Here is a 16,783-nt window from a genome sequence, read left to right as displayed (position 1 = left end):
GCAGTGCCAATGCAGAGGTCGTAAGACCCACTTGTCACGTTGCTTAAGGATAAAGAGGCAATAGTAAGTGCAATTTCACTCTGAACTAGGACTAGATGTGAGTGTGCAATTTAGGCAGGGCCTTGGATTAAGGGAATGATGTAGCTTGTATTCTAAGTGAAAAAGGCCACTGGGAGGTTGTGTGTGTGTGTGTGTGTGTGTGTGTGTGTGTGTGTGTGTGTGAGAGAGAGAGAGAGAGAGAGAGAGAGAGAGAGAGAGAGAGAGAGATGGGGAGGAGAAGACCCCATATTGAAGAGTGTATAGAAGGCAAGGGGAGGAGGAGTGCTTGGGGACTACTGTAGCTATTTGGGTGACAAGCACATCAAGATGAAGGTTCACACATGGGGTGTGGCCCTGGGTAGTCAGAAGCATCATACTTTGGGTGACTGAAAGAAGAGAAAGTGAGACAACGTCATCAAAGTTCTGGACTTGAGCAACAGGACTGAGGAAGAGGTCCCAGGGACGCTATGACTTGGAGAGGCATATTTGAGATCCATCAGCTACTTGGCATCAAAACAATCTAAAGGCTGAGATGATGACTCAGAAGAATTTGAGGTTGTTGTGCTGATAAAAATAACCTTCTAAAGTAGCCAGAGAACTCTCTGGTAGTAGCTTTTGGGGATGGAGTGAGGATAATAAAGCTAATGAATCTTCTAATAAGTCACGTGGGACTTTACTAGCCAGCCATTTTGTCCACTGAGAAGTCTCAGGTACTTGGGCATCTGGAGACCCATAGATGCAATCTATGCATTTTGCAACGTTACTTACCCACCGTCTAGTTGTAGACATTATTTAATTTACAGAAAAAATAACACCAGATCAAATCTTATCACTAACTTTCTTACCATTTTTTAGGTGACCATAGAAGCTTGACAGATTCAAGATGTCACTTCCAGGGAATCTCACCTTATTCTGTACAGACTCCATTTTGAAGGGTCTGTTAGGAAAAAAAAAGTTTTAAGGTAAAACTTTTAAAGTGTGATAAAGAGAAAATAAACCAAAGATGCATGCTCAAAACTACCTTAGCAAATAGGGATAAAACATGAATTATTTTCAGCATCATCTTCTAAACTTAATTGTCAACTTTGATCTGTCTACATTCTCAGCTGAACTTCAAACAAATATTAGCCCATCAGAATGAACTGTGGCCCTGCGTGACAGGAGAGGGCTTGCTACTGCAGAGCAAGGTGCTGATTTAAGGATCCCAATGTTGATGTACACCAGGGAGCTCTCCCCAGGTACCAGCAGGTTCTGTGCTGCCCATTGTTCTTCACACGGCCAGGGATGCTATTTCTCCAGATCTCAGTACAGTCACACACCCCGTTGGTGAGGACACAGCCATTTGATATGATATATCCAGTGATACACTATTTTGATTTCTCAATAAAACATACTACCCTGGCATTTGTAGATCAAATTCAGAAGAGCATATTTAGAAAAATTCTCATCCTGACACCTTTATTCCAGAGTTTGTTTGAATGGGTAGTTAATGTTTGGTTTGGTTTTGTGATAAGGTGTCACTCTGTAGTCCTGGTACTTCCTATATGGACCAGAGATCACCCTGCCTTTGCTTTTGCCCCCCCCCCAATGGAGTATAAGGATTAAAGGCACGAGACACCCCCTCCTAGTATTTTAACAGACATTTTTGAAGCATTGATAGTTTTGTGGTGTCTTTTTAAGACCCTTTAATTATAAGCGTGCTGAAAGCCCCTTGGCTCCTCCCACAGGACTCCAGGCAGCTTTTCCACCCCAGATTCTGTATTAAGAACAAACCTCGGCCCTGTATCCACTTGATGGAATCGTAGGGTGGTGGGGGGAACATGGTGGTGTTGGTGGCCCAAGATATTGAGAATTTAAAGAACTTTTAGCGTCGATCCTTCTCCAGCTTACTTGGTAAGTGAGGAGAATAAAGTCTAGGCAGGCTGAGTGGCTAGCCTGAAGGCACACAGCAGTGCAACATCTCTCTCCTAGGTTTTCAGGTTCAAGACTGATAATATATTTTAAACATACTCTGTTGTCATATAAATGTTTACTTAGAGAAAGACAAAAGTTTGCTTTTAAGTCTACCTTAATTTTGCTGGGTGGGATTAGGGAGTTTAAGATCAACCAAAGAAGGTAGAGTGAAATTGTGCATATGAGGCAGAAACTCCCCAAATATCTGTTTCTTCACATTAACGCCAGGAAACTGGATATTAAGAATCATAGCAGCACTACGGTGTGAAGAACACAGAAGCCTATGGGATCTGCCTGAATCCCCATAGACTAGAAGCACTGGAGAGCAGGAGCTCTCCATCTGCGACAGACACTTGCCTACCTGAGCGCTTATCACATAGATTGCAGAGACATCCCACCCTGCAACAAGAAGGTTGAATAGTGTTCTTGACCAGCAGTGTGGCCTTCCCTCATGCTGGGAAGTCTCACCCTCTCACCCCCACCATTCATACTACACGTTTCACCTTGGCCCCTTCTGTTATTCCAGTGGTCCTTATTTGTCTTATGTGTAGGAATTTTTATATTTGAATGAGTCTCTGCCTCAATCAAAACCCATTTTCTCTATCTTCTGTAGGCCATAACCTGTGGACACACTTTAATAAGTATTTGGTGAACTGAATTCAAACTAATGACATCAGGATGAAAGTGTGATCATGTATGTAAAGGGACAGCATAGCGATGGCCATGTATTCAACGCCAGCTGCCATCCACTACTGGTGAGCTGTGCCTTCCTTCTCTAAAGGACAACTGCACCACCCCTACATGAATTTGCAAAGCCAAGTTGTGAGATGGGTTAAGATATGACATTTCCAGGCATCAGAAGCACCTTTTGAAGATTCTTTGTTCATACCTAGTTCACACCATGTTAAATGAACCGCAAAATATATACATGTATGTATATAAATATATGCAAGTACATATGTATGTATGGATGTATATATCAAATCCATCTATGTCTTCACTAAACATCTAGCCCTATGGCTTTCCTAGCAAATGTGAATTCAATGAATATTTGTTGCATGAACTAATATTATGTCTAATTTTTCTAATTTTGTGTTTATGTATATATTCACATATGTGTGCTATATGGATGAATGTAGAGGCAAGAGGTCAGTGTTGACTGTCTTCTTTGACCTTATATTTTGAGACAGGGCCTCTCACTGACCCCAAAGCTCACTGATTGTTCTAGAATAACTGGCCAGCCAGTTCCAGAGATCTGCCTCCCTCTACATCCCACACTCAGCCTTCATGTGGGAACTGGACACTCAATCTCAGGCATTCATTTTTGTGTGACATGAAGACATCTCTCTAACCTAAATGAATTACTATTAAAACATATAGACACATATAGTTTACCTCCTACCCAAAGAATTAATAGTAAAATATTTTTAAATGGGTTCTGACTTTAAAAAGTTATTGCAGCTCTAACTCTGTCTCCCAACAGAAGGAAGAAGAGAGTTGAACCCAGAGAATGCTCATGACAGCCTTATGTCTGCATGAGAGAAATGGCCTCTCTAAGACTTTTACCTGTCAGTTTCACAGGCTAAATCCAAAGGCATATTAACTAACTTATTAACTAAAAAGAGTCTGCTCAGTAAATACACTATAGCATCGGATTGTTGCAAAGCATCACAGTGATTTTCCAGGCTTCTGGGAATTCCAGTCTGGTTCAGAAGAGCGGTTGTATATTTATTTGACAAGTCCAACACTTTTCTGGAGCACAGATTTACTCCGGAGTACTCCTTCATTTCAGTACTGCATGCATCCCACCCGGGCAGCATCAGTGAGAAGAGGTCTTCATTGGAGGCGAGTCCCAAAGACACAGGGCCCTGCAGCTTTAAGATGCTGAGATGCCTGGTACAGAGGCTGTCTAACTCTTTATCCACTCCCCACGGCAAAATGCAAGACAGAAACAATTTCGCCATGTCTATTGTGAGGCTGGCATCAACCTTCCTGGATGGCTTAGGATGTGTCTTTTTGGAACTCTTCATTTTCTTTTGTCTTTTAATGCCATTGCTCTCCTCTGAGAATTTACAGGTGCTGTCTCCAGGAACCAGGGTCTCTCCACTGGACTTGGTTTGTGCCTCTGCCTGGAGAGAGGTACATGATGCTTTGTTTCTTCTTATTGTCAGCGTCTTCTTCTCTACTGTGCTCTTGGCTCTCCTCAAGATGTCACTTCCATAGAATGAGCCAGAAGGGTCAACATCACTTAGGGGAGTGGGCAGCAGTAGTTCAACAAGATTTTCCAGATCAAACAGGAGAACATGGAAGCCAACGTGACTCCATTTTGTTTTCACAGGCAAGACATTAAAAGGTCTTGGGACTGATGAGGCATCAGCAACCTGAGGGAAAGGATATAAGTGTATTAGAGTTCTTAATATGTACTAATGTTCTATGATATAATTGTGGCAGAAAAAGAAATAGTTATAGTGACAACTGGTTTTAATTTAGTTATGAAACTCCCTTTCTAAAGTGAAGATTCTGACATTCACTTTAAACATTTCCTCAAAGATTTTTCCCTGAGAAAAATTAGAACCAGACTTGTGGAGAAAAGCAGCACTAGATTAGGGTCCCTTTAAAAAGAAAATACTTTATGTGCATGCACGCGCGCGCGCGCGCGCGCGCGTGTGTGTGTGTGTGAAGGTGTCTACAGAAACCTGAAGAGGGTGCCAGATCCCTTGGAACTCAATTTGGAGCCACCATACAGGTACTTGGAAATGAACTCTGGTCCTTTGCAAGAGCAGTACACACTGTTAACTGCAGAGACATCTATCTCTCCATATATATATATATATATCATCAGATATATATCATCTATCTATATCTATCATCTATCCATATATGTATCCATATCTATTTATTATCTATCTATACATTTATCAATTATCTATCATCTATCCATCTATATCTATCTATATCCATCTATCTATATCCATCTATCATCTATCTATATATTTATCAATTGTCTAACATCTATCCATCTATCTATATCTATCTATATCCATCTATTTATCATCCCTCTATCATCTATTCATCTATCAATTATCTGTAATCTATCTACCTATCATCTATCTATCTATGCTTTGAACTTCGAATAATCAATAAAAAGTAAAGCATCCTGGAAGGAAAATCAACAAGCTGCCCCCATTTGGATTCCTGAGCAGAGCACCTCTTGGGTGTCAGGATTGGTGGAGCTGAAGTCTTCCACACCATTCTTATTTCACATGTATTCTCAGCTGACCTACCCAGAGGCACTGACAAATGTATATGTCATAGTTATAAAAGTTATCAAAACAGTGCCAATCAATGAAAATGGGCCATAACACATAACATGTGTTATGAAAGTCAGGAATATGCACAATCAGTGGTCTCCAGTTCCAAAAGCATTTGGAAAAGTACACTTTTTGCATTTCCCCTTTTAAAAATATTCCATTCTCAGAGAAAATAAAAAGTTACTAACATATTGTTTTCAAAATTTACAGCTTTCCTAACTTTTAAACTTTAATCCCCTCTTAGTTTTTGCTCTTGGAGTTCACCTGCAATATAGAATCGTCTGCATGTGCTCCTATCCTGACATCCAATTGTCCCAGTGACATCTAGGAATTTCTCCTCCACTCACTGGTCTAATTGTCTGGGGCATCAATCAACGTATTTTATCACCACCAGACACAAAATCGTATAACATTAAATAAAACAAGGACAACATCAAAGTATGTCACCTTCCTTTGGTCTCCCTTTTGGCCTTGGAGGCTTTACTATAAATCTGAGGATTCATTTCAAGTTCCATGACACATTTCTCACCTATTTAGATCACGACTAACATCTTTTAATAGTTTTAATAACTGTTTAAATTGACAATTATCTTTATTTGATAACCACAAGCTGGCCTTGGCAGTAGCACTGTCAGTATTTATATTCTCTCTCTCTCTCTTTTCTTGCTTGCCTAGAAGTTTCTCCATGTTGATATTCTTCTTAAAGAGTCAACTTTTAACTTTGTTTAGTCTCTCAATAGACTCATGTTTTTCTTGAAAGACAGTTTTGCTGAGCACAACTGTTTCCTTCTGTCTCAGAGCATTTTGAAGGCATTATTCTGTAGACTCTGGCTCCCTTTCTTGTAGTAAAGAAGTCAGCTGCTGGTTTAACTCACTCCATCTGTGTGTGTGTGTGTGTGTGTGTGTGTGTGTGTGTGAGTGTGTGCACGTGTATGTAAGATTCATTTGTCAGTAATATTCTGATGTGTACAACATGCTTATTTTATATGTTGCCCTGCTTTTGAATTTTGTCCATGACTCCCTGGTCCTTTGCATGAATTTGACTGCAGGTGACTGGATTGAATGCTGTCAGGAGGGCCCCTGGAGGCACAGGGTGAGGACACATTCCTTAAGAGAAAACTCTAGCTTGTGACTGGTCGCATGCTTGTTTGTCATGCACAGGACACTGTAAACATTTAAGTGTTTCATCCCCTGCATGCATTATGAATTCTGACTCCTGCATCAGAGTGTCCAATTCTCTGTCAAAACTATTTCCCTCCATTCATTTAAAGTGGAAGCCAACCAAGGCACAGAGCTGCATTTTCTCATTTATTTGTGGAACACATCAGTTTTGGACCACATTTTCTCCTCATGTGCAGTTTCTCAGGGGTGATGGACTTGGGATGTTATCAGCATTTTATCCTGGCCTGTATTGGTCCCTTCTCTCTAATCGCCTATGGTGTGGTTAAGATTGGCCTAAGTTCCTGGGAACACACTTTCAGCTTTCTTTATAGTCTCCTGGAATAGTATTCCCATTTTGATTTTGGCATCTCGGGACTTCCTTAAGTTTCTTGTTAATGCAGATAAGGATTCTATTTAGAGATTTAAAAATTATATATTATTTTTAGGGAATTTAGTAGGACTAATGTTTAGGACACTAGCTTACAAACTGACAGAAATTGTGTTTGTGAGAGGAATATTTTTAAATCAGGGCTTTCATATACAACAGAACCAATATACATGGTGTCTGCTCCATGGGAAGCAGATGGTGTTAGACGTAAGAGTCTTAAAAATGTTATACACCGTTTAACATTGAAATTATTTAAAACTAATTTGTCCCACATGACAATTTCAAAGATACATAAGGTCATATAAAAACAATGCACATCACAAAAATATTTTATGTTCATAAGCTGCACAATAAATGGTCTATGGCACAATTCACCTAATTACATTGGGGTGTACTCCTAGGATCTATCATGTGGCAGTTAAAGAAAGGATATGCCAAACACGTTATCACATCAAGAGATCTGCAGGCATGACTGATGGCTTTTAAAAATGTAATCCCATTATAAAGTTATGGATTTATTAACATCTCCTTTTATGAGTTTTTAAAATATCTGCAAAATTCTATGCTTTATGATACCAAACAATAAATTCTTTTTGAAACATCCATCAGTGTATCCATCACAGTTGCCAAAGAAAATAGTGCTCATTGATAAGGCTTTAACATGACTCACACTTCTGAATCCACCAAAGGCCACGTGACAGGGCTTGATTCTGAGTTTATTGCACTGTTCGGAGGGCCCTGCAGCATCTGAAGCAAGATTACTGGACACGTTCATTGAAATGGGACATTGTTACTCTGTCTATCACTTCCCTGTCTCTTTGTTTCCTGTCTGCAAGATGCTGACTAAGTTTGCTCCACCCCATCTCCACAATCATATTTTACCAAACGCCTGAAATCAACAGGGCCAACTGACCATGGACTGGAACAATAGAACCCAGTCAACAGAAAGAACCTTCTGTCTTTATAAACAGTGTGTCTCGGGCATTTTGTTATATTAAAGAAAGCAGGCTAACACAACATGCATCTCCTAGCAGAACACCTTAGTAGAAGTTTAAGAACAAAACTTAAGAAGCAGACAAGCAAAGACTAGAAGTTTAGGCAGATAAAGAACTGCACAAATTAATTAGTGAATGATTCCTACCTTGGGGCATAAGAGTGAACAGATGAAATTAAAGCACACAGGAGATACTTTTTTACACCTGGAGTAGTTCATCTCTACACATTCACATACACACACCATGACACAGAAATAAAGACCTTCTCATCCTCCTCCTACTCATACAAGCACAAAAAGAAAATCTAACCTAAAACACAATAAACAACAAAAAAGCCAGGAGACTATTACTACTGTGACTGCTAAGTATGTGTTATTGTTGGTGACTTCAAATCTAGCCATTAAGCCCTGTTCTTACAGTTCCCTTAAGCCCATGTCTAACTTCCATCTGGCCAGGGAAATTCACTTAAGAAACTGTCTCCTAAGTGAGAGACAAATGTCTCTAAACACCAGCCCATTTAAGACCTAATTACAGGTCAGTCAAAAGTTGCTCTGCTAAGATTTCCTTGGGCCTCTGGGCTCCCGTCCACTCCATGTCTTACTCAGAAAGCTCTCACTCCTGGTCCTGCTACTCTCAAGTATAGTATTTCTTTTTGAAGTTTTTCTGACCACAAATTTGAAATTGTAGAAGGCAAACGGTTTTGATTAATCTATTTCCACAGACTACAAATAAATTCTTGTTTTGTATCCCGTATATAAACATCCTAGCCCTCAAAACAAATCAATGTATTCTTGGTTTGTTAAAAATCCTTTGAAGTAGAATTACAAAATGATGAGACAAGGTTATCTTGTCTTAAAGAGAAGGGGCTATTGTTAGACGTTCCAGCAAGAGACACTTGGCAAATGCAGATGTGTAACAGCAATTATCCAGTCATCATACCAATCACTATCATGAAAACAGGAAATGTGCGTGGCCAGGTGTCAGTGAGAAATAATTAATAGCTATCATAGTTTCATTTCTGTTGCTGGGATTAAAAATTCCTGAGCAATTTAGAGGAGAATGGGTACATTTCTGCTTACAATTCCAGGTCACGGTCCGCCACTGTGATAAGTCAAGGCAGATATTTCAAACAGCTGGTCACATCACATCCACGGGTAAGAAAGAGGAAATAAAGGTGCACATGATCACTTGCTTGGGCTCAGTTCCATTTTTCCACTCTTACATAGACAGCTTGGGATCCCCTGCCTAGGGGAAAGTGCCACCCATAGTGGGCTGGGTCTTCCCATGTCAATTAACTTAAGACAATATATGTCCACAGACAATTAATGTAAACAGTTTCTCATGACACTCTCTACCCAGGGGATTCTAGAAGAGTGGTTCTCAACCTTCCTCATGCTGCAACCCTTAATGCAATTCCTCATTTTATGCTGATGACCAACCATAAAATTATTTGATTGCTACCTCATAGTTGTGATTCTGTCACTGTTTTGAACCTTATATGCAGGATATCTTAAATTTAAAATGTCAAGCTGACTAGCAAACTGTCACACCATCCATACTTTTCTTGTGACTTAAATGGCCATCTTTGTACAGTTTGTCATTGTACTATTTCTTTATCAACTGTAGTATATACGCATGTTGGAAATCTATTGGCTATCTTACTAAGATGTTCCCAGTTGGTCATTGAAAATTTTAAATTATGCTACAGTTCTGTTATGTATTCAAGATGGTGTTAAGCATAAAAACAATTATTTTAATGTAACTCTTTAATGTTTTGCCAGTATTAAGACCTTTAGAGCACAATTACTGAAGCTGTTACTACATTGTATACTTTTACAGAAATCTGTGTGGAAAACTTGAGTTCATAAGTATATTTTGTGGAAGGTAGGAATATAATTTTTATATCTTAAATAAAACGACAATGAATTATACAAAAGCCACTTGTGAAGTTTCCCCTCTTGATTTAAATGCCATCTTTTCCAAAGTGCAGCTGTGATTTTTTTTTTAAATTGGGCTCATTTTATTTATTCTACATGTCTAGTTATCTGTGCTTGAGGAAGCATAAACCTCATAGCTCTGTTAACTACAGCATGTATTGGATGGGTGGATAGGGAGAGAGATAGACAGGTGCTCATCTAACGTTCTGATGTTTGCTTTCTTCTTGGATCGTTTCCTATATTTATCTTCTCTAAAGTTTATAATGCAATTCTTAAGTTCCTAAGTCCAACCAATGAGACTTTGAAATTTCTCAATATTAAATACACTGAGAGACAGCTCAGTGACTAAGAGAACTGACTCTTCCATAAGACCTGGTGTTTAGTTCCCAGCACCCACACTACAGCTTATAGTGTTAGTAATTCTGGTTCGGGTGGATATGATGTCATTTTGCCTCTGCAGGCACTACATGCACATGGCACATGTATGCACATATATACATCCAGGCAAACACTTATATGCATAAAATAAATACAAATCTTTGAAGTAAGTAAATAAGGACATACGTGTACTTGTGAGTATAAACATCTTTAAAAGACTATTTTCTCTTTGGAATGACAAACTTTCATTAAATCAATCTTTTCTATTTAAATATAGTTTTCTATGGGCCCCTTACAAGCTTATTTATTACATTTTCATCTTCTATATTTGTGGCTATTTATAATTGAATGATATGTTTTCAAATTGCTAATATTTTCATTAAAGTTTTATTTTTCTCCAACTGCTTTGCTAAACATTGTTCACTAGATCTTTGATTTATTAAAATTTACCAGGATGCCTACCATTACAATATTTGAATAAAGGTAGCTTGTTTCTTTCTCTGCATTTGGTTCTCCTTATTAAATATTGATATTTGCCTTTAAAAAAGAATGTAAAATCTCTAAATAACAGTAGAATGGTGAAATGATATAATGTTCACTTGAGGTGATAATCACTGCTTTAAAATCATTTGATTCACACATTGTGACATATAGTGGGTAGCATAGGAAGGAGGCTTTTTCTACTGTTACAGAAGTACTATTCACTTTCAACTACTAATTGGATGTTAATTTGCAATCATATCAGGCAAATGAAGTAATATTTAATTTTTAAAAAAGAACTTAGAATCAAAATACAATACAAACTAGTAATTACTACATAATATTCTAGACTCCCAAATAGGTTCTCCCATCAAAGATTTTCCCAAAGAGAAGAATTATAGGTGTGGCTATAACTACGCAGAGCAGACTTATAATGTTGACATATGAGGATGTCTACTACGTTTTGTTTAAATGTGTGTGTGTTTTGTTTTATTTGATTTCATATATGTGTATGAAATATATACATATATATATAAATATAGTGTGTGTGTGTGTGTGCATTTGTGTGTGCATGCATTGTCTCGACACACAGCGACAGCTAGTCTTCAGTTAGCCATTCTCTTGCTTTTGCTACCCAAGAGCTGAAGTTACAGATGTGCATCACCACACTAGGCTTTGCCAGTATATAAATATGTGTACCATGTACATGAAGTTCCCTCAGAGGTCAAGGCAGGGCATCACATATCCTGAAACTGAAGTTACAGACAGGGGTGCACCATCCTGCCAGTGCTTGGAACCAAACCCTAGGTCCTCTGTAAGAGCAACCAGTGCTTTTATTTGCTGAGTGATCTCCCTGTTCTAGCCAAATATTGTTATTCTGAACTAAAGGACCATTTTAATCTAAATCAATTTACTGACCAGAACCTGCATCTGTAACACGGTCTGAATTCCATGTGAAAAGAAACAAATATCCTGCCACCTTACAAATTTCTATCTTGTCCTCTTGAAAGCATCAAGTCCACAGCCTAACCACATAGGTGAGCCCAGCTCTGTGGTCTAAAGAGCTAGGTTTTGTTGCTGCTTTTCTGCCTCTCCATAAATGTCAGTGCCTTCTCTATTCTGTCAAGCACTCACTCCTAAAATTCAGCCCTGGTCCATTAGTAATATATGAAAACCAATACTGCTATTCTGTATTTTGGAAAGTCTCAAATGACATAGAAACGATACCTGAAAAGTCAACTTAATGTACATGTTACTGACATGATATCCAGGAAAAGGAAAGCCTATTCCACTCCCCACTTCACCCTCGAATACATCAAAGCATTAACTGATTTCATACACATAAGCACATAAAAATTTCATGGCAAGTACAGTTCAGATGCTGTTTCACCTGTCTCACCTTGTCTCTGAAGGCTTTTTACCACCGGGATCCACCTGCTTCTCGGAACTCAGCTATCTCCCTTAGAATACACATGTCCAGTAGCTGCTGAAGGATTTCACGTTGACTCCCCTCTCTCCACCCTCTTCCTAAGACTAACCATCTGTCTGACTGGATGGAAGCTCCTGATGTTCAGGTGCCCTGCTGTAGGCTTCAGCACCCTTTTATCAGACTCTAAGCTATAAAACACAAGTTAGGAGGTATTCCTAGCAAATAGAGTAAGAAATGACATTTATGCAATGTCAAAAAAATTCCATGCAATTTTCACTTTGGAATCATGTGCTCTAAAAACATAGATTTGATACAGATATTGGGTATAGAGTGCCTTAGTCTACAAAGATTAATGGCACGGGGTATAATGAATGCCTAGTCTCCATCTCATTAGCAAATCAATAAATTGGTTAATGAATTCATGTACTAACAACAACTAAATGTTTACCAAGCACACTTTTACTAAGCAAGTCAAGTAGTCCCTCACACGATGTAGGCACACTGTGTGAGATTTTCATGCATCTATCCTACATGACGCAGTTGGCCTACAAATCTCAGTGTACAGTTGTTTCCAGAGCCTACAGCACCAACCTCTCTTAACTTGATGGGACCTAACTGGGGCACACTTCCTATCAGACATTTCTGAGGTGACAGTGGAGAGAGCCTGCTGGTAGAAGGTTTTGTTCAGTCTGACTGAGTGTTGCATTGGCCTATGCAGATCTACCTCTAGAATAATACTATTTGTGTTGGCTCATTCTGTGTCAATTTGACAAAAGCTAGAGATATCTGTATGGAGGGTGCCGCAGTAGAGAAAATTCTTTCATAAGATCGGGCTTTAGGCAAGCCTGTAGGTGTTTTCTTAATTCGTGATTGATGAGCGGGTAATGCAGAAAATTTGTAAACCCGGCGATTGCACACTAGAAAACTCTGTTTCTAGTTGTGGTGTCGCTCAGCCTAGCACACACCTTCAATCCAAGAGCTTTCTGTTTATTGTAAACAAGATTAAATAAAGTCAACTGCAGGTCAAGAGTCAGAGCAAGCAACGGGTTGACAGGGAGTGAACATAGGGGAAAACATACAGAGTGAGAGGAAGTCAGGGGGACAGATAGAGAGATGCACAGGAAGTAGAAGAGAGGGACTTCAGTTGGAAGATTTCTTTTAAAACAATGTGGAGAAGAACTGTTTTGTTTTTTTCTTTCTGGGATGTTGGTTAAGGAGGAAGGTCAAGTGGATGCTTTCTCTGAACTAGCAGGCTCTTGCCCGCCATCTGGCTCCTGAGTCTTCATTTGGTAAAATCAAATATTTGGGATCCTGCTTTAAAAAACAAAACCAAAAGAACAGGGGAAGGGGAGGTCCAGCCCATTGTGGGTGGTGCCACCCCAGGGCAGGTGGTCCTGGATTTTATAAAAAGCAGGCTGAGAAAGCCAGGAGAAGCAAGCCAGCAAGCAGCATTCCTCCATGGCCTCTGCATCAATTCCTGTCCTGTTTGAGTTCCTGTTCTGATTTGCTTCAGTGATAGGCTGTGATGTGGTTGTGAAAGTTATATAAAACCTTTCCTCCCCAACTTCTTTTTATCACAGTGTTTCATCACAGCAATAGTAACCCTAACTGGGGCATTATCATGTTAAAAGCCAAGTGTGTTTGTGTGCATGCATTTGTGTGTGTGTGTGTGTGTGTGTACATGCATGTGTGTACTTCTCTGTACCTAGAAAGAGAAACATAATATATTTTTCAACAATGCACCAATTCAAAATTAACTGCAATGACACTTCTGTGGAGAATCGCATGTGCAAACTAAATGTATGAACAGCAATTTTAACCACTGAAAATGTACATAGTGATATGCAGCCAGCATTCTAGCTTTATAATCAAAGTCAAATTTAAGTTTTGGGTTTAATCCCAAGTGTTAATTTAATAATGAGTTGATATAATGAGTTATCTTAGGGATAACTTATATTGTAATTTGAGGAAAATAAGGCATTGCCAGCCATGGAATGAAGTGATCCTTGCTGCATCACGTAGATTTGAGGATGTTCCAAATGTTCATGTTTATATATTTTAACTTGCTTTTAATAGTGATACTATTTTACTACACACAAACACAAGCTGGAAGCATAAATTATACCTCTCATTTAGCATTGAGAACTTAAAATAAGGTTTATTTTACCATGTTTGTACTAGCAATTTGGAAGTTCTCTTTAGTGGCAATTGTTGGTACTATATTGTTCAACAATACAATTTTGAACATTAGGACATTTTTATAGGACCTGGAGACATGGCCTAGTGGTTAAGAGCACTTGCCGCTCTTGCAGAAGAGCTTGAGATGGATCACCCACATTCACAACTGTCTGTAACTCCAATTCTTTGTAGGCATACACATGTGTATGCAGACAGACCCACATGTAGGCAAAATATCCACATAAAATTACTTTTATTTAAAAAAATTAGCTCTCCAAAAGAACTCATTTACATTTCTTTGGGAGAACATTGTTTTTATTGTCAGCAACTGGTATCACTTTTAAAGGGACTTCTAAAGATAAATTCCTAAATTTAAAAGGTCAGCAAAAGAGTTTGCTCTTCCTGAACCACGTACATTTATAACAAATGGGTTGAGTTCACGGGACACCGTAGCAGGTGGGAATCCGCTGCTGCTGAAGAGCTCGTCTTACAAAGATGAAAAATCCGGGAACCGTCACTGGGCCAATCACAGTGAACGCCATCCATGTGTCACTCAAACAATAAGGTGCAAATGAAAGTGTCAGCCGTTCTTTGAGACAGTCAGAGCCCTGGCTTACTGTTGTTGTTGGCAGTAAAATCATTTGGATCCATCTGGTCAGGTGGCGGCCAGCCTGACTGGCTGAGGGAGCCGCAGACAAAGGAGAAAGGCTGCACTGCGGCTGATGCACAGAGTGTGTGGGGAACTAAACTCACGGCAAAGGCAATATTATCAAACTAATGGCACGGGCAATCCCAGGTACCAGCAGGGCATCCATTTTCAGCTAAGTGCTGCTGTACATTTTTCCTTTCTATCACCACGGCGGGGGGAACCCCGCTCGGCACTCGAGATCCCACTGCCTGGTAATAAATTACTATATTGGACACTTTTTGTTTTCTTTCGCCAATGACTTCCCTGTGTAACCTCACTATCATTACCAATTAAAAGACAGCCTGCTACGGCCAACTGTATCTCTCTATGTATCAGCCCCGACGCTCCAATTGCCTTGGCACGTTCCTCGGGGTCAAGAGGCTCCTTTGACCTCTCTCTACTAAGTCTTCCTGACCACTCGCTATTGCAGCAATCTCGGCCGAACAGATGGACACTTTCCGCGACACTATAAAGCTTAGAATATAAAGATAAATGAAATTGTGTCTCAGGCTTCAAACTGGTTTATGAGCCTGTTTCTACCCTACCCCCCAGTCTAAAAGTCTATAATCTCACCCCAGCTAATAGAAAAGATGGCTTATTTCTCCTTAAATTGTCTTTATAATTTAAGTCTGAGAAATAGTAAAGAAAAAAATCTATAAGATGCTGAGTTGACTGTCTTTCGATGAATATAACAGCTAATTTTGAGATGTAAGGCACTGTTTTCTGTGCCTATTGCTCTCATTAATGGTGGGTGGAGGATGTCACTCCACAGTAAAATGTACATGTGAAATCAAGGATGGATGTTCTAGTTTGCCTCTTGCATAATGTTTCTTGTCCTGTATCGCTGACCTTCTCAAAAGTGACTAGTATTTTTGCTTTTCTGAACATACAAGGAAAACTAATAAGTATTCTCTTTTCCATGACTTTTTGACATGTTCATGTGAGTTTACCATCATGGTTGTTTGAATATTTTTAAATTGATAGTTTAACCTTGGGCTATATTTTGATATATTTTTCTTCACTTAGAGGCTATCTCCTTTAAATAAAATGAGTGTGTTATTTATTGTTCGGATCAGACTACTTCTTAGAGTGGAATAGTGAGCCCTTCATGACCACTTGGAGCCACAGCTATGAGCCACGACTGTCTCAGCCAACCTGGATGCCTTACCACACGAACTCAGAGGCGTTAGGCCATTAATTTACTTCTGAAAAATAATGAATGCTTCTGTGTCACTCATAACATATGACTGATGGCTGGGAAGATGTCTCTGTGTGTAAAGTGCTTTCAACATTAACACAACAACCTGAGTTTGGAATCTGAATACCCATATAAAAACCGGGCATGGTGGTATGGGCTTGTAGCCCAAGAGCTGGGGCAGTGCGGAGAGAGGCAGAACCGAGGTGCTTGATGGCCAGTCAGTCCAAATAGAGCCTAAGGAAGTCTAGCCAAGGCTTCAGGCTCACTGACCCTGTCTCAGAAAAGAAAGGTGGAGAGCCATTCAGGCAGATTCTCACAGCATCATCTCCACATGTGTGTACACACACATAAATAACTTACAATTAATTCTTACCACATATGAATCATTTTAATAACTGAAAAAGTATTTTCTTCTAAACGTTTAGGTTAATGAGTCTGGAGAGAAGGCTCAGAGTTAGGAGAACCATCTGCTTTCACTCGTGCAGAGGACCTGGGTTCAATTTCCAGTACCTGTAACACCATTCACCACTGTCTGTAACTCCAGTTCCAGAGGATCTGACACCCTGTTCTATCCTCTGTGTGATGGTTTGTATATGCTCGGCCCAGGGAGTGGCACTATTGGGAGGTGTGGCTTTGTTGGAGTAGGTG

The 16,783-nt window shown here is 39.5% G+C and overlaps 1 protein-coding gene across 1 annotated transcript in view; it reads right to left on the bottom strand.

Moving 5' to 3' along the window:
- The window catches only part of Wdr72 (WD repeat domain 72), a 179,033-nt gene that overhangs the window by 103,584 nt on the left and 58,666 nt on the right, over positions 1-16,783 (bottom strand). The window contains exons 14-15 of the mRNA XM_032911486.1: positions 3,559-4,373; positions 885-976 (exon numbers count right to left, since the gene is read on the bottom strand). Of these exons, the coding sequence (XP_032767377.1) occupies positions 885-976; positions 3,559-4,373 (907 nt within the window). The remainder of the gene's footprint in view (positions 1-884; positions 977-3,558; positions 4,374-16,783) is intronic.

The sequence above is a fragment of the Rattus rattus genome, chromosome 8 (genome assembly GCF_011064425.1).
Source record: "Rattus rattus isolate New Zealand chromosome 8, Rrattus_CSIRO_v1, whole genome shotgun sequence".
Lineage (NCBI taxonomy): Eukaryota > Metazoa > Chordata > Mammalia > Rodentia > Muridae > Rattus > Rattus rattus.
The sequence above is the reverse complement of the archived record's forward strand: the minus strand, read 5'-3'. Positions and strand labels throughout refer to the sequence as shown.